The sequence below is a fragment of the Macrosteles quadrilineatus genome, unplaced genomic scaffold, assembly GCF_028750875.1.
Source record: "Macrosteles quadrilineatus isolate MER2022 unplaced genomic scaffold, UCM_ALF_1.0 Scaffold_7__1_contigs__length_78375512, whole genome shotgun sequence".
NCBI classification, from domain to species: Eukaryota; Metazoa; Arthropoda; class Insecta; order Hemiptera; family Cicadellidae; genus Macrosteles; species Macrosteles quadrilineatus.
Genome location: NW_026542600.1, coordinates 16,659,244 through 16,685,356, shown reverse-complemented (window position 1 = coordinate 16,685,356; position 26,113 = coordinate 16,659,244). Strand labels below are relative to the sequence as shown.

Here is a 26,113-nt window from a genome sequence, read left to right as displayed (position 1 = left end):
GACTGAAAAGTAGACTAAATTGTTTTTGACTCGCTCACCTTTACCCCTCTGAGACCAGAGAGGGGGGTCAAGTTGACCATGGGGCAGAAGTCCATTTTCAAGGCAGGATAGGAAAGCTAGTAGGTGTCCCCCTCCAGGAAAATGTATCGGAGGCCTCTGCACTCCATCTTGCCCCACCAACACTATTGTGCCCCCGTTATCACCTGTAAAATTTAATTTCAAGTTAATTACATTTGTCAACAAACTTTGTTTGGTTTGCATATTTTAAATTTAATTATTTCAGTAGTGTTGTATGAATTGTGACAATCTGAGATTGATTCAAGAAAAATTTTAAATCCTGGATATTAACCCAGATCCTTGGTGTTGTAAATCTTAGATATAGGGAATGCTATCGACAACTGAGCAAGAGGCTCCACTAGGATGAACCAGCATGCAATATTTCACTCCCCGTGGCTGTCGTCAGGATACCAGTATTATAGTTTGACATATTTTGCTCATATAAAGGATGTTCTATGCGGATTCAACAATTTTGTACCAATTGTATGAATTATCATGATATAAGGGTGCTGTGGGAGACTTAAAAGTATTTTGCTTATACAACAAATGTTTTTTGCCATGCTAATAGTATGACTTGACTTGGCAAAAGGGTGCTGTGGGAGACTTAAAAGTATTTTGCTTATACAACAAATGTTTTTTGCCATGCTAATAGTATGACTTGACTTGGCAAAAGGGTGCTGTGGGAGACTTAAAAGTATTTTGCTTATACAACAAATGTTTTTTGCCACGCTAATAGAATGACTTGACTTGGCAAAAGGGTGCTGTGGGGAAGTAAAATGAAGCACAATCTGGAAACTAGTGATGTGTCAAAACAGAATCTTAAAACCATCAAAAGTTTGGAAAAGTTTCAGTTTGGAGATTTGATAGGCGAGTTTCGAGATTCATAAGTCTTGAAATTAAAAGATTTTGGCTATTTTATTTTTGAAACTGCTGTCATTTTTTGTGTCATTATAAGCAGGTAGAAATGAAGCAAACACATCTCCATTAACACTAATGAAACAAGTAAATTGTATTCTGAACTGCAAAAAGCATCTTAAATACTGGAACATTTTACAATTCAGTTTCATATAGATATTTATTAAACACAAAGAATTATTGACCACAAAATGTTCTAATTAGAGTGTAATATACATTTTTATGTTAATGTCAGGAGTTTTATTTATTTGAATGTTTGTTGTTTATAAAAATATGTTATTTTGGGTTTTAAGTATATCCGTCACATTTATGTAATTATGTCTGGATCAATCTCTTTAAGTTTTGATCGCATAATCATAACTAAAATGTGTGTGTGTCATTACCAGTATTTTTAGCAACCTTGATCAGGTAACTAAAAAGTTTCGAGTTTAGGTTTTGAGATTCGAGAGTTGGCATTTGATTTTTTAAGTTTCAGTTTTGGTTTAGAGATTCAAAATTTCTTGTTTTGACCATCACTACTGGAAACACAACTTTTTACCATTTTATCAGGCACTAGACCTACAGAATGACAAATCTCAACTTCTATGGTTCAATGAATTAAAGGTGGAAGAGTTTTGATCTTAAATTAATATGGCTACATTACAAACAGCTAAAGATACTATTGACTTATTGTTTTACTGATTTTTCAACATTCAATGAGCTCATAATTTCACAAAAACTACTTGTGAGCTAGCCTGTTGAGCACGATTGAACACAATTCACACGATTGGATTATGTTCAATGTGGTTTTATGAGTTCATTTGATATATTCAATAAACCACAGGTATTGGATAACAGAAGATAGCATTTGTTCATGTATAGATGGATAGAGGGATGAAATCAATTTAATAGAATGCACACAATTCAAGCTACAAATGGCAAGCATATACTCTAGATAATTCTTACTAACACTGATGGTGGTGTAAAATTGGGATCAAATCAAGGCCAATACCATATTTAGAATCATTCTTATGTGTATAAAACTTGCTTTTAAAATCATAAAACTAAAATATGCAATATATAGGTAAATAACATGTAGAGCTAACACAAAATTTAAAAAAGTTTAAGTTGCATAAAAACATTTCTATAGTAATCTGACTTTTAAAATTCATAGCACAAGAACGTTGTAAATAAGGTTATAAACAATCTCCCGTCCCAGCCATGGGAGCTAGTTCACATTTTTAATAATTGTAATACTTTTAATTAAAATGGCGACCACACGAAGGTAGGTATTTTAAGAAAAGTATGAATGGAGATGGGTGTAGGATGAGTGGCGCGATCTTGTAGTCTTGTTACTGACTAAGGCAGACAATAAAATGAAATGAAATGAAATGTTTATTTGTCCCATAGAATTTACAGGTTCCTTAACAGGACTGTTAGCCCATCAAGCCAAAGACAACTAAGGTGCCTACTACAGTTTATAGTGGAATCGGAACCACATTTTTTCTTGTAATTTACGAATTGGTCTAATTATCAGGATAGTACTGTGGAGGGTCGTAGTACTCACTAGTGTGTCCGTTAATCCACACTAGGGAGTATCACATCCACAGATCATGCCTATAAATATCCACAATTCATCCAAGTCTCATCTGTTACTAGCACTGTGTTTTTTATATCCCCCATAACTATTCTAGTTCGTCTCCACTTTAATATAGCAGTATTTTTGTCACAATATCTGATAAAGGTGGAAGGGAAAATTGATGCTCCTGCCAGGTACGAATTACACTCTAAAATGATATTTCCATGAGGAGGTCAATCCCTCTTCATTCATTGATAGTTAACGTATTTGTTTTAAAAAAGTCTATAGGCATAAAAAATGTAAACAAATGGTTAAGAGAGTTTGCGGAAGGCCATACAGATTTGCTTCACAAGGCCGGCTGTGGTGTTTATCAGTTTACATTGAGACTGAAACAAACATTGTGGAAATATCAGCGTTTCGATTACTGCAAGGGTTGTTCATTGTTCGTGGTAGTCACGTTCTCTACCAGTTTAACAAACTCTTGTCCAATCACACCACAACCTACATGCAAAGTTTCCCAACTTTTATCACTGCCTTGAAAACTGCGGCCAGCCTCATCATGTAAATGTTTACGGCACTCTCAAAACTCTCGCAATTCCTATCATGTATTATCTAAATTCCAGCACATTTCTCTATTTTCAATTGGTGATGGGTCTCTTTAGAACTCTTGACCTTTAAAACTACAACAATCTAATAAAAAAATACTATTTATATTTATCGGGGATCAATTTTTCCTTCCATCATGACCGTTACTTCAACAAGACTATGTTTTGTATAGAGGTGGAGACTGTTTACAATAGTGGTGAGGGAAATAATGAACTTGGTGCTGTTAGTGACCTTAATTTGAGAACAACTTGTATCTTGAAGTATAGAAACTTACCTTGTTGGTGACAGTGAACGTAAACAATTTCATTGACTCTAACGTTCAAAGCGCAATCCCAGTACATACTGAAAACAAATAAAAGTTGTAAAACAGTGTTATATACTAATGTAACCATTCAAATTTACCTGCACACTAGTTGCTTTATTACAATTTTTAGCCAAACAAGTTGAAAGTAAAAGGAAATATTTATTTAGGCCTAGACATAATGTAAGTATCATTATATTTAACATGTAATTAGGTTTTCTGCTACCAGGGACAGAAATAATGTGTTTTTATTTGAATCGTTTATTGCAGTAAACTTATAACCAACACTTTTTTTTGCAGTTGTATGATTTATGCGGGACAGAAATAATGTGTTTTAATTTAATTTTAAATATCTTCTCTAAAGTAAAGAAATTCACCTTATGAAGGTAGTATAAACTAATTAACTTCTTCCTAAGGATGACATGAAAGAAGTCAAACATACTGTACCTCACACTTTTAATATATTGTTGACCAATAGGTGTTGCAATAATTTTGTAGTAATAATAATGTTACTATGTATCAGGGTCTAAAAAACACAATCAGATTTTACTATAAGAACTTTGCACATGAAAGCTAATGCTTTCAAAACTGTTTCGAGTATGCTACTTTAAAATTATATGTAACAAATTCTTAATTTATGTTCCGTCTAGTAATTTCAACCAACTGAAAGAAATAACCTTCAAAGTAAACCTAAAATAAATCTGATAAACAAACCATTCTGCTTACAATCTTAAAACACCTTGTCAAAATAAAATTTACCCATATATACCATGGAAAACTTATTGACTTACACCATTTGTGTTTTTGTGCTAGACCGTCGAAACTGAAGAGCTTTGGGGGACCGTGGTGGGTTGTAATTTTGGACGGCAGGTAAGCTGAATCGTCTTTCTTCTCTATTAATAAATCAAATAACAGCTAAATGAAACACCATGCAAGAAGATGAACTAAAAAGTGTAAGGAGTTAATATCTAAATATAATTGCAGGGTTTAACAAACTACAAGTACAAAATCATTTAAATTTAATATAAACATATAAGACAAAAGACATAAACAAAACTGAAGAAAATGTTTGTCACAAATGAAAATGTAGTATTACTATTACAGTTCATAGATTGATACAACTTCTTGAAGTGATGCTAAGGATCTAAAGCTACAATAAACCCTCATTAATCCAGACCACATTAATACAGACTTTGCTCACATGCAGCCATTTAATAGTGGGTTACAAGAGTTAATACAGGTACGTTAGGAGTGTGTTTCTGTGAACTAACCAGTTTTGTTGTTAGGGATAAAGTTAAATACATCATCACAGGCTATTTGCTCAAAATCCTCATTGCAATGTGATAACATTTTCTTTACCCCGGTTGTGAGCCTTATTCCCATCACAAAAAGTTTTCAACACCTCAATTTATTGGTTTAAAACAGTAGTTGGAAACGGTCTTTGATATCGGAATAACCTTCTTAAGGCCAGCAAAATAGTGTTTGCACTATTTCTGATAGCTGTTAGCCAATGTAGGGTGTATTTCATCTGCAAACCGCACTAAACAAATGTTCCTGGTGGTTAATAATTAGAAGCATTAATGTTCACTTTAAGCTAGTTCCTCTCCAACACTTCTAGTTTCACTCCAGTAATAATCTAGCACTAAAATGCCGGTCTCGGAATAGAAATCCCTTATAAAATATTAAAATTATTTCATTTAATCTTAATTTTTATTAGTTTATATAAAACCACAATTAGCCTGGGTAAATGAGGGTTTACAGTAAAACACTACCAGATAAGCATGAACTTGAGGACAGGAACAAACGATTATTTACAAAATATTTACTTTCACACTAAACAAAACTAAAAACTAAATGTATAAAATACAAAATAAAATTTCAAAAATATAAGGAAATATATAGCAGTTACCTTTTATTGTCCTGTTTTTCGGCATCTGGGTACCCATTCATTAGTTGGTTAGGTGTCCATTTAATGGTTAGAGAATGAGCTGTCTGGTGAAGAGAAAGATATCCTGGCATTGGTTCTGTAAGATCTTTCTGTAACACATATGAAATACCATGAAACTCATATTTAATTTTCCTTCCAAAAATGATACATGCAGGGCCAGATTTAGCATTTTTGCGCCCCTAGGCCCAATACTATTTCCGCCCCATAGTCTGGTTAAAGTTACTTTACGGCAAACCTTACTAAAAACTATATTAGGCCTACTGAATACAATTTTATCATTGCAAGTTTTTTTTAATGTATTTGGTTTTGGCCTAACAAAATGTCGTCTTTTACTCTTTTAGACATCGTATATTAAATAGGCTCAAATAATGGTGAAATATGACAAAAATATATTTCATCACACGGACAAAAAGCCTCATTTTCACTTTACACCCTAGTGATGAAATATACTGTTTTTTAAATTAACTTAAGTACCTATCTCAGATAAACTATAACTGTATATTTAGGAACAAAAGCATACAAACGTTTCTTTCTTTCGAGAAGCACAGTAGTTTTGAATCTCTACAGGGCAGTTATGTGCATAAGTCAGCTGCTTCCCTTCAATGTTTTTCAAGATTAAAACTTACAATCTTTTATTGTGTTTTGTCAATTATAAATATTGAGGAGTAAGGAGCAAGAGAAATGATCATCTTCCAACGAATGTGGTTAATTTCGGCATCTTCCTTACTAGAATTGCCTCTCGTGTCTCGTGGTTATGCTTTTCCAAGAAATGGTATTTTATACTTGTCAATTAAGTTATGCTTTATTTATATCTTATCTAACAGGGGCAGGCCGAGACCATAAAGCACTTCATCCGAAAAGTAGAATCATTGCCCATACCAGACAATTGTTTCATTGACAATTGTTTCATTCATAGTCACTACAAATTCAGTCATCCGATAAAAGCCTGTCTTCCAATTAGTTCCTCCGCAGGAAGGTATTTACCTCTTACCAAATTGCCATAAGCTATGCTAAAAATCCATCTCTCACACTATTTTATACAAATGAAATCAAATCCAATTACATGAATACAAGCATTATTGGCACTCCATCTCTACACTCTCCACAGTTTTTCCTCTACCGTTATCTCAACAGACAGCGTCTTGAAGATACAACTGCCTGGTTTCTGGCAAACCGTTTCCAACTAAATGAGGACGCAGCACATCATCTGCAGCCTCTCCAGAGATCAGCCTGGTGTTCAAGATCCAGTCAAATTGCTTGGATTTGTTCTTGATGGGCAGTTCAGCTGGACACATCACATTGACCAGACTCTCACGGATCTGTTTCCTCCTCTTCAAGCCAAAATTCTGTGTAACGGAGGCATATTTGGTGATGGTGTACCATGCCCTCTTTCACTGCCATGTCAGCTATGGCCTTCTTCTCCGGGGACATTCGCCAAAGGTTGTTGAAGTGCTTAGGCTCCAGAAGCGTGCATTAAGGATTATTATAAGATTATGGGAGTGAGTATCGTGCTAATTGCAAACCCCTCTTTGCACGACTTGGTGTGCTTACTGTAGTTGGCCACTACATACTTCTCTGACTGGTGCACGTTAAGGCCAATATAACAACCTTCACCACTCGTGATGACGTCCACCAGTATAACACCAGGCAGCGCCATCAGCTTGATGTGCCCAGGGTGTGACTATCTAGGACCCAGGCTAGTTACAGTGTGTCGGCCATAAATCTGTTCAATAAGCTGCCACGACATATCCAGTTGTTGGACTTAAAAACATTTGAGGCAGTGTTAACCTCTTTCATCAAAAGCCGGGCCTATTACAATATCTCAGAGTATTTAAGGGATGATTTAAGAAACCTGTAGCCAACCAGAAGTATGTAAATAGTTGTGTAAATATTGTTTTTTTGATTAGTAACCGTGTTAAGTGACGCTGTCAATCCCACATTGTGAGTAAAAGACGAAGAAGGAGGTATATGGTATAAGGTATAAGGTATAACTGTAAATAGCTGGGTACAAATAAAATACTTACAGGTATTACTAGAACGTTGTTTTTCCCATATAGCAGAGTAGCTTTGCTATTCTGATGTAAAGACTCTACATAATCCTTGGCACAAGTTGGGGTTTGCCTTCCCTCTTCTGAACTTACTGCTTGTAAACTTCTTCGATACTGGAAAAACAATAAAGAATTACGGCATCATAACAGATGTTTTTAAATTGGTTTAACATGAGTGGAATGTAAATTTATTGAGCAGAGCTCATTGAGATCATACTTTATGCAAACTTTGTAACTTCATCGCAATAACGGCTGAACAAAACAGGTATACAATAGGCATCATCCATATCATATTGTCTAAGAAAAATCAATGTTAAATATTAAATATAACGCTATTTCATGATTTGAAAAATCAATTTTTGGTCAAATAAAATGCCTTATCCTTAAGCAACTTAAACACAGCAATAGAACATTTCTTAAAAAGTAAAGTTTTACATTAATAGGCATTTGTTTATAGTAAAATCTGAAGGTGAAAGTATGCAGATTTGTTTGATCAAAACACAGATTGTAAAAGATGAACAAACATGGGAGAATCAGTATGACAAGATTAGGGTAAATATCTCAATACGATGCCTAGTAAGTATCCGAACGAAACATTTCAATAATAGCTCTTTTCCAAACAAAAGGGGTTTTGGCCACAGCCGATTTGTCTCACAATCTAACACACCATAAATGGATATGCGTGTAACGGTCCATAATATGTCATAATAGTTAAATCTGAACTTACACGTCACCTTAATTTTCTCAACAAACAAGTAACACAGAATTATTTTTTATATAGAGTATCTGTATATCTGCCACTAGTTGATTAGGTATCAAGTGAAATTCAACCCATCACGTTTAAACACTACCTTATTCAAACCAATGATACTTAAAACTTCTAAATACAATAGAACCCCAGTTAATGGAAATAAAGGGGGGAGAGACGTTTCGGATAACAAATTTTTCGGTTAACCCATCATATGCTAAAAATAGCCCATGTATCACCACAGTGTGAAGGGAAAATTAATTTAAGAGAATGTATATATAATTCAGTGTTATATTTCAGCTACAAAAATGCTACAATGGAATAGAAAATACTTTAAACCAGACAACTGAAGTTATTAAAGCATTTTACAGCCCTATATTATTTTATAGAACCATTTCGGTTGATCCGGGTGTCGGTTAACCCGAATTCAGTTAACAGTGGTTCTACTGTAATAGAAACAAACAAAACTATTTCAGTTACTACTGTGATGTAGTGGATATCAGCAGCATCAAGCATTAATAACCAGCAGGGCCATCGCGTGGGTGGGGCGACCAGGGCGACCGCCCTGGGCGCCACGGTCAGGGGGGCGCCGCGGCAAAAGTAATGCAACAAAATTTAAAAAAGTTAGATGCACATAACGTATTTTGGAAAATAACCACGAATACTAGTTCTATTATTTGTAGTGTAACTGAATGTTGAATATTTCGTTGTATGCCTTTATTGAACAAATAAATATTATTTGATACCAATCACTTTATAATTTGCAATGTTTTTCAAATTAAATATCAATATAGTATATTGAATTAAATTTCTAAACAATCAACTCCACTGTTGAGTTGAACGCTCTGTCCCAACTTAATTATCTTTATATTGCAATGTCTTAATTATCTTAATATTGCAATGTGGCGGTTCGCGGTGTTGCTCTGTACACGTAGCTGCCGTCAATGAATACACAAACTATAGTTTGTGTATTCATTGCTGCCGTATTCTGTTTTTATTTCACCCGACCGGCCGACGGTTGACCTTGGGAACCACCCCTACCCCAATCACTCCTTTCTCCTACGGCAGTATCAGCTGAGCTGCCAGCTTAGTTTGACGAGTTATCTATATATTTAATATGCTAGGCATATTTTTGTCATAATTATTGTTTTGAAGCTGCTATGCATCGGTTTACCAAGTTTGAGGTGTCGTTGGATAGGGTGTGGCACGTAGATTTGCCATATATCAAAAAATCTTTGAAATTCACTGCAAAACCGATTATTAGGGTTCAGTGAATTTTAAAGTGAACTGACAGTACAGCAGTTACACGGGTTTGGCTTATTATTTAGGCCAGGCGCACACAGGCGATTTTGAGTCGCGCAACAGTTGCCCGACTAAAATGTTCAACATTGTTTTAAATTGGAGTGCGCACACGAAGGAAACAGTCTGGGGACAGTCGCGCAACTGTTGCAACCGATGTTCCCGGACCCAATTTGCCAGCGACTGCTCTGCGACTCAATTGTTGCGGGACTGTTGCTCCAGGTTTGGTATCCATTGAAACAAGTGTAGATGCGCACACATGCAACTAAATAGTCGCTGTGTCGCTCAGTCTCACCCCAGGAGTTCAACTACTCGTGGCCAGAACTGTCACTAGTGTTTGCTCTCTTGTTGTGTGAAGTTTTTAGAAAATTACAAGTATGAGTGTGCGTGATGAGGATGTCGAACAATTAAACTGATGAAGTTGAGAAGAGGCCGACTATATTTAAAGTCATTGAAACTGTCCTTTCACAAGTCGCTCACTATATATGGGATGAACCCAGTATCTTCTATTTTTCTTTCGCGCGCGAAACTTCAGCAACAAAGCACATACTACGGCTGTATCATTGAAATCCATTCGAAACGCTGTAACGAATGTATTTCCAACACGTCTCAAGACTAGATCCGCGACTAAAAAGTTGCCTGTGTGCGCACTCCAGCTCAACTGTCGCTAGACTTCAGAGTCTCAGAGAGAGTTGCGCAACAGTCCCCCGATTAGTCGGGCAACTGTTGCGCAACTCAAAATCGCCTGTGTGCGCCTGGCCTTAGGTTATCATCAATTAATCAAAAAAGAATTTTTACTGACTTTCACAAAAGAAACTGCAAAAACGGCAGGTAAACTGCGAACTCAATTAGGCCTTTTACCATCACCAGCTTTAGCAACACAACCAAGAAACGAGATAACGCCAAATAAAAAAAAAAAATCAATACAAATCCTTCTTCTCCTTTGTCTAAATTGCGCACGATTTCGTGTGCCAGGTTCTCTAGTTTACATAATGTTTAGGATCTCATATCTATGTGATAACGTGGTTTTCTTTTATTCTGTATAAAAATTCTATTCAGAGTAGGTTTGGTTTGAGGTTTTGCATAGGCCTACATTGCATTAATTTCAATTTGCTCTGTATTAATTAATAACATATACAGTATAGTACTTTTTATACATTTTATCATTTTCTTACATTAATAGGGATTTGGTTAGCATCAATTAAAAAAGATTTGCATACAAAATTTAAGTAATTTATCCCTAATAATCAATCCCTGATTCCCGACTCTAGTATTTTTGTAAGGTAATTCATCCCCTTTAGGTGTCTGTTTTTGGGGATTAAAACAAAGATAGCGACATCATCACTCAATGTGTGTTTGGAGGGGGGGGGGGGGCGCCTGGCAACATCCCGCCCCGGGCGCCAAAAAGCCACGCGACGGCCCTGATAACCAGACACTCATTTAGAAACACCCTGTATATCTGACTCCATTTCTTTGAACAGTATTAACAGACTTACATTGAGTACAGGTCGGGGACATGTAAAGGGTGACAGAACCCCGCTGGAGATCCGGTGTCTCTGGACCAGCTCATCAGCTGGAGGGTCTGTCCAGAAGTGATCCTGAGTCTTCGTTTTGGAGTAGTCTAGCGCACACGGGCCCACTGCAAAATCAAATTTAATTAGATTCTAGTTTGTAGAGGTATCTGGCCAAAATGTTTCATGAAAGTTTCCACTTCTTCTATGAGAAAAAATAGAGTTAAGTTAAATAATGTTCATTCTTACCTAAAAGAGAGCTAAGTATTGACCCATATTCTGCATCAGCTACCAATGAATCTTTCTCGTAGTATTTACTGAAAACATAACACATATTATAACTTAGCACAGTTCAATATGAAGATTAACATTAGAATTCAGGGTGTCCGGGCTAGAAGTATCAAATCAAGAAATAACTACCGGTAGCTTGTATGATATTAAAATGTAATTGTACAGTATATTAAAATAACTATGGCAACATGTCATAAATACAACCAAGATTGTGTGCACAACATAAACGGTCCAATTTCAAACACAATGCCTCAAAACAAGTTAAGGAAAATGCAGTCTTTCCATGTGACCAAGCTGAATCGTTTCTGGCCATAAGAACAACTTGGCCACTAATGTGAATGTCAGTCTAATGATAATGTTTACTGAGAAATCAGCTGTTACAAAATTTTGCAGCACTACAATTGCCAGAACAAATCATTTTCCAGCACACTACCACAATGATGTTCAGGATTTTCTTAATGAGCAATTCCCTAGTTGTTGGATTGGTAGGAGAGGGCCTATTGCATGGCTGGCAAGATCGCCAGTTATTACCCGCTGGATTTCTTTACATGGGGGTTTATCAAAGATATTGTGTACCAGGTAAGAGTGCAAAGTGTACGGGAACTAAGGTCCAGGATTCTGGCTGCAGTTGAGACTGTTGAGAGAATATCGACAGAAATGCTGAACATGTGGCAGGAGATTGATTACCGATTGGACCTCTTGAGAGCGACTTGTGGTGATCACATTGAACTTTACTGAATAAGATACCAATCTTGGTTGTATTTATGACATGTTAGAATAGTTGTTTTAAAATAAAAATTAAATTTTAATATCATGCGTGATAGTTATTTCTTGATACCTCTAGCCCGGACACCATGTATTTCCTGTAGACCTGGATAAAAAAAATAATATGGGTTTTACAGTACCAGTCAGTATTTCTAAATGGTGTGGAGTCAAGGTGTTAAATTGTTTGGCTGAATTCCATTGTAAACATTCAGTCCAAGAAATGCATGAAATCCACTTAGCTTTGATGCCGGTTTAAATACAACTAAGTCTGTACCTACTCGTGTAGGCCTTCGGGCACCGTGGTATTTCTGTGACAGGCCTATTGTATTCAAAGTATATATCTTAATGTTGTATATGTCAGGTTTTGTGTGTGTGCGTATTTAAACCATCAACTAAGCTAATCAAGCAGATTTAAAGTATTTCCAGGACAATGGCATCCTGCTGAAACATGTTTAACACAATGGTTACCAATTTCAACTACATCACAGGTACTGTAAAAACCCATATTTGTCAATATTGCAGTGGCTATTACAATTAATTTTAATAAAACTACAAAGTTAAAAATAACAGTCAAAACATAAATTTGATCAACTTACTTAAAATGAGGGAGTAGAATATACATATTTTGAAAGCTCGACACAGTTAAATGTTTAGGTATTAATGTAGGTCAGTGGTTGCAGACGAGATCGCTTACAACCCTTGGAGGGATGGGTGAGGGGGTGAATGGGGTGGTGAAAGGGTGGCAAACAGCTGATAAGTGCTTGACCTACTGACAAGCAAACCTACCTAATTCCTTTTGCAGACTTAAAGGATTAATGGAGAGATATTGTTAAGTGAAAATGTATGTTTATTTCTTAAATAACCGCCGTGAATTTGTAACTTTTTTGTTATATTAGTAACTAACTGTACTAACTATTGTAATATTTTACTTGTGCATGTATCAAAGCCATTCAAACAGTTTACATAGAAGTTTTTAGTGGAATTATCTTGCTCTGGAAATATAACACATTTAAATTTCAACTATAACAAGATGCTCATTTTTTTAATGCCTTAGTAACTAATTGTAAGATATTGTACAAAATTTGCACAAATTTGCACAAATTTGCACAAAATAAACAAAACAGAGATCTTGCTCTAGAAATATTTCACATTTTGATATCAATAATGATTTAATAACTTGTTATTTGCTTAATAATTTAGAATTCACATTTAAAAATTAACATCTCAAATATCTTTTTCAATAAACCTGGTTGTATTAGAAGTTTTTAATTGTGAACTATAATTTTATTTGTCAATCATAATACAGTAATGCTGTTTGTCATATTATGCTCTAATTTAATCTCTACCACACTTTTTGCCCTTGGGTATTTTTATGGCACTTTATTATATAGTTTTAAAGTTAGTTTGCAAATCAGCATGATCAGATTCTGAGAACGGGGTTTTATGAGGAGTTTTATAGGTATTGGTATTTTTATATGGGGGATGATATATGTATTTCCTATTTTTGACCTCCGATAAAACTAGGCTAACTATTTGGTAGGGTGTTTTTGTATGCTATGTAGAAAAAAACTGTACACTTAAAATGTCTATTTAACCCTCCGAGTGTCCATAGTTTAGGCCTTAATGTCCACCTATTTTTGGCGCATTTGCAAGGTTTTATTAAAACGGATCTGAGAAGCTTAAAACAATGTTAATTCTACTGTTCTATATACCATTTTGTTTAGAAAATCATGGGCTTCAATATCATAAATAAAACATAAGGAATATTTGTTTTTAAAAAAATTTTTAGGTAAAAAAAATTATTTTGGAAAAATGGAAAAAAAATAATAAGTACGCGCTCAATGAAATTGTATAAATTACAGGCCTATAAATATTTGAAAATAGCCACTAAGTTCTAAAATGTATGAGGATTACAAATATATAATAATATAAGGAAGTAGATTTGCAAATAAATAAGTTATGGGCAAAAAACAGATTTCAGTACATAGCGTTTAGCTAAGAATGCATAGCCTAACCATAGCTAGGAATCTGGCTGATAATTAACATCAATGTCACTACCAACTTCATCCGGATCGTCAATAAGTCCTTCAACATCACTAATATCATCTTCTAGTGCATTACGTATATCACTACTGTCCATTTTTACCACTCAAAATGACGATAAACGTACAAAAACACACAAGTCACCGATGTGAAATAACCAAGTTGTCTAAAACACGAACGTCAGCTGTCTGGTACAATTACGATCGGCTCGGAGAACATAAAGCGCTTAGAGACAGACCTCTGGAGAAAGCTTAGAATCTAACGAAAAGAACGATACCTAACTCGATCCAGTTCAATCCGATTCAGTCAGTCGTAGAGCCTTCGCCGTAAACGATGTTCGTGTGTCGAAAAATCGACGCGTGACACTACACAAAGTGTGTCGTGAGTCGATTTTTCGACGAGTGACGCTCGGAGGGTTAATTCTTATGGAGGATAAGTAAACTGATGTAGTTTGATTGTTTATGGATATATTTTAGCTAACATACTAAGCTATATTCATACTACTTTTAACTAAAACAATATATATCCTTCCCTGTAGCAGCCAACCTAAGTACTTGTAAAATCCAATGTTATTTAAACATGGAATAAATCTGACATGTATAAGGATATATTTTATTAAAATTTCAATTAGGCAAATGGAAATTAGATTAGTCTGCGGGTTTGCTGCACGGGAGTGTTTTATTTTGTGCCAGTAGTATTCTGTAATGCTGCTAATAGTATACTAATGGTGAAAGCTGGAAGATAAAGGTTAACACTATCAGTTATGATAGTTGAATGAGGCTATGTGATAACAGAAGTTCAGAAAAAGGCTTGAATAATCACTAAATCGCTTTACATAAACATTGACATACTTTGTATATATATTTTAAGCATATTAAGCATTTTAAGTATTTCTATTTTATATTTTGAATATAGATGCAATATGAGTTAAGAATACAGTATATATCTGTGTAATTTTATTATTGACTATGATCAGCTGTTAATTTAATTCATGTATTAAAACCTAAAAATCAAGGACACCTGGGTCCAGTTTAAATATATATCGGATAGCTGCTTGTTGCGGCGAACACTCAATCTAAAGAGCAATACACAAAAATGGCCAATTCTTTAAAAACTACCCTCTTATACCACATCATTTAAAGTGTCTGTTTTTGTTTATTTTTTATCAAGATTGATAGCCTACATTCTAGGTTAAACTGGTTTGTTGTAAAATAGTTAACTTCTTTTAAGTGTTTTAAGTTTGGGTCTTGTACTTCCTATTTCTTTATTCAAGCTTTACTACAGCTATGTTAATTCTATTTGTGCTACAATCCTTTACTTTTTGGACCCCACATAAAATGGGGTTTGTTCTTAATTTGTGTGTGTGTTTTAATTTTATTTCTTCCAATAATATAGATCTTACATTTTTAAAGTTGGACACCTACTGATTGTCCATCACGTTTCCTTACCATCATGTTATCTATGGAAGGTATAGTGTAACCCAACGATCGAAACAAGTATTTCAGACAAAAAGTCGTTGATCATGTTTTGGACTTTGAAAGACTGAGACCATGGACTCACTGGGTTACAAGCAGACATGGGTTCAACCTGTGAATTGATTGCAGTGCCTGAATAGTTCAGCTATTGATTCAAAGTGTTTTAGGATGGTGAGGTATTTAGTATATTTGGTGAAGATGAAGCACCAGTATACCATCTAAAGTTTACGGGTAGTATCAGCAGTGGCCACTTTGATGTACATGAGCCTGTCAACAAAGCTTAAGTGCACACAGCCTCTACAGATGTTGAAAGTATCAGCAGATTATGAAACGGATGGATAAGAGAATTTGCTAAATAATTATATTCATGATTTTGCCACAATCAATAGTGAAGTTTCTAAACAAGATCCAACTATGACTAAGGCAAAACGGGTAAAACAAAAAGGGTGATCCTTAAGGAGCTACAAAAAATCAACTATAAGATGCTGCTGACAACACACAGAGTAAAAATCCTAAAGTTTACAGAGGTTCTGTTTTTAAATACATCCAGAATAACCCCGACGGGCTTACAGCTGGCAATGTCAGATAAAGACTGAATAAACCAGAGGTAAATACCTTAAAATGAAAAGGTGAATCAACATGATTAATGTAAGCGTGAAAGTGCCTTAACTGCCTTAAAACACGGTCCAAATCCTTAAATAGCCTCATTGTTGGTGTTCACCCTGAGAGTGAAATTTTGTTTAAACAAATCATGGAAACATAACAGTGCTTGACAGATGACTTTGTTTGGGACAATTGTTGAAGGCGGCATCTTGCCTAATTTCTAAGTGCTTGGATAAGTAATTGGTCATTTATTTCCATCAGCCAAACAGAAACTTAAAGTTTACAGCTATATTTCACAGGTAATATATTTATTTTAAAATTTTTAACAAGTTTAACTGAGTGATGAGCGGGCAAAACAGCCAGTGTACATGTATCTGTCAATTTATTTAAGTAAAGTTAATGTTATCATTTATTTTTCAATCTTCCATACGCAAGTGTAGTGAGCAATAAAGACTCTCCCCAAGTGTATACGGACAGTCATTGTGGGGACAATATCCATGTAAATTGTGTTGTTAACTTAAGATACAGTGCCTTTTTCTATAAATGATCTTATATAACTTGTACCCTAATTTACTCCCAGCCCTATTTTGATACCTGCTATTTTGGACCAAGTAGTCAATAATTTTGGCAAGAACTTTTTCAAACAGCGCCAGACGTATCCAGAGATACTTGGGCGTCTGAGGAGCAGCAGTCAGTCCACTTCCGGACGAGTTCTTCTTCTGCAGTGGAGGTTTGGTAAAGCTGGCACTACTGGTTAGTATACAAGCCGTAGGAATCCTGTTCATACTGTCACCACTAGATGATGACCTCCTGAAAAAGGAAAGTAAACAAAATACACATTAATATCAATAACGGCTCAAGAAGTAAAAATAAATACAATGAATAATGCTTCCAGATATTATAGGGGTTTAGGTCTTGAATAATAAACTGAAGTGCGGCCTACTCCAAAGGCTCTATTTCTGCTGCCTCAGTGTACAGTAATCTGGCATGGCCAAAGTCTGAACGAGTCGGATTAGGAAAGACAAACTGTTCTGTTTTTTTTTTCAATTTTTTAGTTTGGATAGTGTTAGGTTTTAGAAAAATCTTAGTTCATTGGTGTCAATAGGGTTAATTATCTAGAAAGAAAAACTAACTGAGGATAAACTATTTGGAAGTAAAAAGATCCACACAATTTTTAGTTCACGGTTATTTAAATGTATTGAAGTACAGGGCTATTCAAAAATATGGACCCAATTTCATGACTTTGTATCTCAAAAAGTATAAATGGGATAGACAACAAAATTTACGCCATTAAAAAGAAGAAATTTCAAAGTTTTTTTTTACCATAGTTCCGTAAACGACCGAAAAGGTTATAGCAACAATGTGCGGGCATTTTGTTTTACCCTGATTGCCTACCATGCAACATAAGATTGTGACAGAGTTTGCAAAAACTGAGTCTCCTATTAGAGTTCAGCGGGATTTTTGCATCGATTTTGGTAATCAACCACAAACTAGAAAAAGTATAACTCAATGGTTTAGGCAATTTCAAGAAATTGGTGACACAAGAGATGCTGCCTCGTGTGTGGGACAAATTCAGCTATTGCTTAAGCCGGGTTTTCCTAGGCGCGGAAGTGGAGAGCGGACTCCACTTGTCTTAGGTAATTTAATGTTACTGTTTTCCTAGAAGCGGAGCGGAACACCATGTTAATCTCTTTTCCGCTCTCCGTGTTCCTCTCTCCGCTCTCCGCTCCCGCACCTAGGAAAACCCAGCTTTATATGTTAGCCATGCAGCACAGGGGGGACACATTGAGCATTTGTAATCAGTGTAAAGAAAACTTTGAAATTTTCTCTTTCTTACGGTGTAAAACTTATTTCTTTCCAATTCATACTTTTTGAGATACAAAGTCCCGAAACTGGGTCCATATTTTTTAATATATAATTTTTTTATAGCCCTATATATTTTCCAAGGGGAAACAAATTTCATATCAGATTAACATCACAATTGTAAACCTAATTACTAATTAAACAAGTTACTGTAAGGTTTCAATACCATACTGTGATTTTATGTAACTGCTCCATAGTTCCATAGGCCTACCTGTGTACCGTGGTTGCTAACAATCGGTCATTTTTTGGTCTCTGACCTTGTATGTATAGAGCTTCAATCAATAAAAAATACTAGTGTTAATTCTTTTTAGTTAAAGTTCAGTTACCTGTTGGGGTCAGCATTTTCAATATCTCGGACTTTCTTTGAAATTAGATCAGCAGGTTCAAAACTTTTTGCAATCTTGTGCAGAAGAGCGGTGGTAGAGCTGGTTTTAAACAAACCAAGAGCTCGACGCCTAAGGCCTTGTGAGAGGCAGGCTTCTACAGCTCCTAAAAAGGATTTGTTTATTTATATGAAAACAAATCTCATTGAATGAATTTAAATGGTGCTTAGACAATAAAGCAATTTAAATTAACATTTGAAGATATTATTTTGAGGTAGAGTCTTACTTGGACAAACAGAGTACAGAGAAATTAATGTGTAATTACATACAACTCTATGACTATCGTTAGAGTCACAAAATTTATTTCCCATGGTTGTGTTATTTCTCCCCACAAAATGGCTGATTTCATCCTACTTTAAGATTATACTTGTGGACCAGAAAGTAGTTTTGTTTTTAAAGGCGGCCTATTCTAACCTTGCATTTGCCTATCCACATAGGCCTTGGGCCTGTGTGCGGAATGCATCGAGCAAAGCAAGGGGTGGCCGGTACAGTACAAGTAAACTGTACTGATAAAAAGAAAATCTGATGGGGTGTGCTGAAATCACCTGGAGTTTGGTAAAAACAGCTGGAGTGTGCTAAATTTTCAGATTAGCCTATGCTCGCGGGGCACTTTTCAAAAAGGCATATGTACTGCAATATGACTAGTATAAGTAAAGTAGGCTATAAACAAAGCTACACAATAAATTCTAGACAGGTTTGGTTAGGCACATTGCACTCTCACAATATTTATTGCAAAGATTATTAAAAAATTTAAAAATTATTTAAATTAAAAATAGGTATTGTGTTTTACCCCTGTATATTTTTTGCTGGTGAATTGGTCAAAACATATAATGCAGGGAGGATTAAACAGTATTTGCAACTATCAAGCTCGTATTGTAAACAGCTACTTCGTCCTGTGGTGTAATATACTATTTAAAACTATGGTATTGGTATTGCTGGATTGTCAATTATGTGCAATTATCATTTAGGATTAATCTGAAGCCGTTCACAGGTTGAATGGTTGTCAATCTCAAAGAATTTATGTTTTAACATTTTATCTAGCAGCTGAGTCTATACTTAAACTAAAGGTAGAGTGGTTTTTGGATTGATTCAATTTTAACACCTTTCAATTTCTAATAGTTTTCTTGAGACAGCCTAAACTAAACTTAACCCTTCCAGGGCTATGGACGGATATATCAGTCAATCTTTGTTTACTTTTCGGGCTGAAAACGGATATATCCGTCCCAAAAATTTCTTTTCTGGGATAAAGAAATACAATACAGATATACAATGTTTATAATACGGTAATAAACATTACACTGCATTATAATTGGGTTATTTTGTTTTTGTGGTTGGCAATAATAATTGCCGCAGCTGTTTCGGCTATTTTTTACCATAGAGTGTGCGTAAGTAAATATTGCTGTCACTTCACACATGGTTGTTAGTGAGTGATGTTTACATTTTGTATTTTGTACTTTATTTTTATGTTATTGAGCTAAAGTTACTAAACTTAATGTAAACTATATGAAATTTGAAAATGTTATTGATATGCTTAATAAAAGTATGTCTGAGGGGGGTTTTATACTTGGCAGTGAAAATAATAGTATGGAATGTGATGGATATGATAAACCTGAAGAACAGTCTTTACGTAGTGGAAGTCTTGGCGGGGAATGGGATTGAGGGCATGGGAGCGTAACTGAGTGGTTTATATTTATTTCAGAATGATAGATACATTTTTATGGATAAAAAATAAAACAAGGGAAGGAATAGCCTAAGGTTGACGGATATATCCGTCTGCCGCCCACAAGAATACTCAAGATTATTGACAGTGTTCATATTTTGTGATTATCACTGAGGGCGGCAGACGGATATATCCATCCACCTTATGTTTTTTGTGGGCCAAAGACGGATATATCCGTCAAATCAAACTTTATTTTCTTCATAACTTTTGTATAGAAATTATTTCAGCCCAAAGGAAAATCTTTTTATGATTTATGAATTATTTCAAGTGAAAAAAATACAAAACACAACCACTTTAGTTTTTAATTTTTGTCAAAAAATAATTAAGCTCCAGCCCTTCATTTAATTTAGCCCTGGAAGGGTTAAATGAGTTGATGGGTTGAGACAGCAGTAGGCCTACTGAGTTTTGGAGGATTTTTGTAAGGTTACAGCAACATCATCGTTGATGCTACTCCTTAGTCTTAGACCATTGATCGATGTATTGTGTTACTGATCTCAAAACTACTGTAATAAATCTGTACACCTATTGCACTTTGATTGCATTTAGTAGCTAACTAGATTGAGATAAGAATGTAAGTCAAATGTTAACATTTATCAAACATTACTACCTGATACAACTACTTACCACACAATGATGTGACTTTGCTACTGTCTTCGTGAACAAATTTCCGCGTAACGGCCTCTTCCATAATCTGTTTAACCTAAAAATAATGATTGGTTAAATGCTATATTCCTCGTACAGTGTAAGTGGATCATAGTAGGCTACATACCTGAATATTGTTAGCGGAGCTTTTTTATTACATAACTATTAGCATGTTGGATGTATCCATAAATTTTATATCAGAGGGTAAGAAGCTAAACCTACAACGCAGCTTCTCAAATGGTTTATTAGATTTAATTAAATAGGTATAGATTGTTAACTTTGGTTACCTGTAGTTAAACTGTGTGTACAAAGACAAGAATTTTATGATGGTTGCTTTTTGATTAGTGTCTTAATAGAAAAAAATAAGAATTTTGTCACTTTTTTAGCTTTTTAATGACCATTGAAAACAACTTGCTTTAGGGAAAATTTTTAAGAGAAATATTTTAACCTAACATCACATTATAGGTGGGATCATTATTTATTTTATTTTGTTAGGTGTAATTAGGAATTATTCATAAAATCTACTCCCAAAGTTATCAACTAAAGTGTAGATTTTAAAACTTAAATGCAGCGGTTAAATAAAAACAAGCGGTAAATTTGTAAGCGTGTCAGCCATTGGAGGTCACTGCTCCTCTCTAACTGATTTTCATTTGACCTATGAGTAGATTAGAAATATATTGTGTGGAGGCTACATATTTTTTTATAATATGTTCTAGCCCAGGATTGTTTTTTACATTACTTGAATGAATGAATCAATATAGGCTAGTTAAGATTTGAGAATTCTACCTAATCTGGATTACTGTTAACTGTTGAGCCAAACCGTCTTCGGTTACTGTTAAATTGGAATAGGCTAGCAAACTTAACTGTATCGGTAATAATACAGAAGAAACATCACATCTGATCACCTCAACAAACCTAGATGAGGTAACCAAACCTATAATTAAGAGTAGGTAGCTATTGAATTATTTTGTTCTGTTTAAAGAGCCAACTGAAATTTTTAGTTGGTGTTTTTATGTAACTGGGGCTGTCAAAAGCTCCTGAAGTTGTTAGTAAAGTAGCCTACAGGGTAAGGCGTGGTAAACTGCTATTTTTGAATTCACACTGTTGGTTGAAGAGAAGGAAGAATTCATTTTATAGGTTCCCATGTCCAGTTGTCATAAGTTAATGCAGTGGAAATGTGAGAAGTAAGTTTATTCATTTTGTAATAAAAATTATTTATCTCTCACTTAATTATTGTTGGACAGCTTGCATTTTATTTACGATTCCAGATTCCCTGTGAAGAATACACTACCGACTCAACTTAATCAGAGCAGTGCACACAGTATAACGACAACTTTAGATGGATTTTTAATAGAATTACTATGCAACCGCAAACAGATGTACTGTAAAAGCTCTAGTCCAATTATTAATTGTGAGCCTTCGGATGTATTTTTTTTTCCCCCCGATAATGCAGCCTGATAAAGTGATTACAGAAAACTCAAGGCTAATAATATCTATTCCAATAATACTGTATTCCACGAGAATATTTAGTTTTTTTTTTTAAAAAATATAGTACCTAGTTTACATAAACAAAATGTTAACATATGTAAATCTTTTATCAATTGGTAATTGGATTTCGCTTGTGTTTTATAGTTAAGGACGATACCTAAGTACCATTAAAGTGCAACTAGGCCTAGTCAGAAATTTTACCATTTTTTAAACTTACCTCTTTAGTGACATGTTCGATCAGCTTATCTTTATGTTTCTTGTCTGGAAAAAATTTAAGATTGCGTAAATAAATTGGAAATAAGACAGTTTCTCGGCCAATTATTACTGATCAAATGGAATAGCCTAGTGGTAAGCACAGTTAGGCATAAAATATCCAAACCTTTTAAACTCGTGATGAACTAGAATCACCAAACACTACTTTAACGAACAGGAAAGAGGAAATCAACAATGTTTTTAAGTCTTTCATGTAGAATCAGATGTGGACCTAATTTCGGCTGTCTTTACCTAAACTGGTAGAATGACTAATATCTGATCATGTATTTAGGAATGTCCACGTTTTGCCAATGCAATTGTCCAAGTAAGTTTGATTGCCTGTTGTTTGCTATGCCCTTTTGGACAAGGCCAAATGAGGGCAGGGATGCCACCTTCGGTTAAATCGGGACATAGCCCCCCCTCCCCCCGGGATTAACATAGGCTTAAATACAGGCATAAGGAACCAAAATCGGGACTGTCCCGACAGAATCGGGACGGGTGGCAACCATGAATGAGGGGTTTTGTTATGTGCGTGGTGGGGGGAGGCGGGTTACATGAGGTTTTGCCAGGATTCATTAAGTTACCTTTTATTTTGTTAATTGTCTTAAGTTCTAGAAGTGAGTTAGATGATGAACATTTTGCCACAGGCGTGGCAACTTCAGAGATCACTATATTATAAATACACCCTAATATCATTGAGTAGCCTATACACTTACTAGAGTAGCCACTCAATGGAGGTTATCGTTACCTTAACAAATCATACATCATACATCATACATGGGGGTTGCGCTGTTGCAGGGTAGCGTCAGCGGCCCTAACTAGGTACTCTACTTTGGGCATGTCGGTAAGGCAGTTTGGTTGTATTTTAATTACGTACCTATTGCTTTCATTTTAGGTTGTAGAATGTAATTTTTGTTGATGAAATTTGTTTGTTTGTTTCTAGTTTTGTTGTTTTATAATACATTTTTAATACTAAATGATTAAAAGGTCCTCGGAGCCGCTCTGCACTACCAACAGACTATCACGACCCAAGCGTCAGCAGCCCGAACTACATCGCCAAAATCGGTAACAACTAATGGCATTATGTGACAAAGACAACTCTTATACGTGTCACATACTCAATGCTTACATATACATATACAAGCATATATATATATATATATATATATATATATACACAAGTCTCTGCACTGTTTATCACATCATTGCAGTGTAGTGACTCACAAACTTTTGTTATATAATTACGATGTAGTTGTAAGATAGTGATCTCTGAAGTTACCACACCTGTAGTGAAATGTACATCAGTAAGCTAACACACTTCTGAAACAAAAGGCAATCAATAAAATAAAAGGTAACTTAGGCCTAATTAAAACATTCGTGATACTGGGCAAGTTAGGCTAGACCTACCTAAAATTATTAAAACAACTCATTAGGCCTAGAGGTCTTTTAAAAAGTTAAAAAGTGGGCTGTGCGACCCATGACAACTTGAATTGCTCATTTTGAGGTTAGCTTTTTTTGCCCAGAAACACTATTGAGCCAGCAGTACTTTGTGTTGGACCTCTATGACTGTGATGTGTTGTTCGTTATAAAGAATTTTGATGATATTTTCCTGCATCTGCCATTAGGTCTACTTAGAACCTGGAAACTGTCGAGTTCTACTTTCTGTTTATTTCATGTAGAACTGTGTTCACAATCACGGAAACTCTGTGCAAGCTACACTGAGGCTCTTCAGTTAGATAAAACAGAATATCTGCTTGCACTTATTGCATTGGCTGTTCCCGATCCTGGCCATGGCAGGCCATTACACAACCACAGTGAATGTGTTGAAAATAGGCTTTTATTGGAAATTAACGTATAACTTACCCGATATATCTAGAAAATTAAAAGTTGGGGATTGCCTGGGAAAGAACTAGCCTACTTATGAGTCATATTTTACGCTGCAATGGGACCTTTATGTCTGTGTTAACATGCAATATGACGATTCATTTTTGCAATAGGCCTAGGCCTAAGTTTATAGTAGGCCTAGGCTACAACTCTATTGACCATGACGTTCCTGCCCTCATTTTATAGAATTGGACGGTCAACACAGTCAAAAGCCTTATCCTATTCAGGTTAGAGAATTGCAGAGGTAGGCCAGCCTAAACAAAAAAAGAATAGGGTCTTTGCTTAGGCCACTTGATACTCATGCTTGCCTTACTTATATCAGTTAGCAAACCGGGCCTAAACGTGTAGGCCTACAGAGGCAATTAAAGCAGACTAGCTGACTATGGCTAGAACGGTAATACAACAGACATGGCAAAGGAGAAACTTACTTAGGACATGGCTATCCATACCTAACTTACTTAATTAGACAAATAAGACATCCGAGTCTGCCTGCAGATCAGGACAGCTGATATCAACACTATAGGCTAGATATCTTTTTCGAAAAATAGAGGACCAGGCTTCCTGTGGTGCTGGTATTTGTTGCACAGTTCTAGTAGACTACTGTACACCCTATAACAGGGCCTTTTTCAACGTCAAATTACAGGTTTCTAGTAATAGGCTATAATTAGATATGAGATTTGTTTGACGATGTTGACCTGCCTAGGCTACATCCTTGGTCCTCGTCCAATGGCCATACAAAGGATCTCATTAAGGTGTTATACTACAAGCCTAGAAAAGCTACAGTAGGCTACGTGTAATTAACTGTATGCTATTTAACTAAATGCATATAATTTTGTTCTTGTTTGGAGGAACTTTAAAATAAATGTAACCCTCCATCACCTTTCAGAAAGAATGAAGACTTACACTTATTTTACAACTAGAATTTATAAATATATCTCTGGACAAAGTTGATTAAGAGACTGTTTCATTTTAATACTTAGTCTTACAGGTGGCCCTGATAGAGCCATTAATAACACTTGCTATTGAATACAAGTCCAGACAATTTCCAAACAGATTGTAAAAATCACTTGTGATATGCTTACCAGCTGAAGACATGTCCATCGATATGAGGACTAAGAAGAGCACAGATAATAAAAACTAAGAACAAATTACGCAGACAGTGCAACCCTCTGCTGCACAATTAATTAGCCTATTAAAAATAAAATATTTGTCATTGCAATGTTTGACATCTGTGACTTATGGCAATGAATAGAATAGACTATATTGTGTGTCTTGTCTTGCTACACCCTAATTATAATGACATCCAATCCCAATATTCCCAATCCAAACCAAAATCAAGATCCAAGTTTCATTTCATCGTTTCCCCAATGCCAATAGTAATCAGTGTACATGCTTCAGAAAAACAGGTGGGGACAGCTCACTTACTCTACAGATCATAGACTATACGGGGACAGCTCACTTACTCTACAGATCATAGACTATACGAGCTTTTTAAATAATATTGAAGGTTCACTTGCACTACAGGCTCGTATACTATACGAGCCTATCGAAAATAAAAAATAAATGAAGAGGGTTCACTTACTCTACGAATCATTGTGCCTATGAGCCTCGTGTATTATATTTAAAAATACAGTAGGAAGGTTCGCTTACTCTACAGATCATAGTGACTATGAGCCAAGCTTACGAATTATTTGATAATTTAGGAATCGGCTC

General features: G+C 35.3%; 1 protein-coding gene across 1 annotated transcript in view; it reads right to left on the bottom strand.

The window, feature by feature from the left end:
• The window catches only part of LOC128998825 (small G protein signaling modulator 1-like), a 56,019-nt gene extending 30,346 nt beyond the window's left edge, over positions 1 to 25,673 (bottom strand). Inside the window, exons 1-12 of the mRNA XM_054425181.1 lie at positions 25,483 to 25,673; positions 22,482 to 22,525; positions 20,759 to 20,834; positions 18,358 to 18,520; positions 16,763 to 16,978; positions 11,241 to 11,308; positions 10,977 to 11,119; positions 7,410 to 7,547; positions 5,347 to 5,474; positions 4,229 to 4,330; positions 3,411 to 3,478; positions 39 to 203 (exon numbers count right to left, since the gene is read on the bottom strand). Coding sequence (XP_054281156.1) covers positions 39 to 203; positions 3,411 to 3,478; positions 4,229 to 4,330; positions 5,347 to 5,474; positions 7,410 to 7,547; positions 10,977 to 11,119; positions 11,241 to 11,308; positions 16,763 to 16,978; positions 18,358 to 18,520; positions 20,759 to 20,834; positions 22,482 to 22,525; positions 25,483 to 25,501 — 1,330 coding nt within the window. The 5' untranslated portion in view covers positions 25,502 to 25,673. The remainder of the gene's footprint in view (positions 1 to 38; positions 204 to 3,410; positions 3,479 to 4,228; positions 4,331 to 5,346; positions 5,475 to 7,409; positions 7,548 to 10,976; positions 11,120 to 11,240; positions 11,309 to 16,762; positions 16,979 to 18,357; positions 18,521 to 20,758; positions 20,835 to 22,481; positions 22,526 to 25,482) is intronic.
• Positions 25,674 to 26,113: the final 440 nt, after the last annotated feature.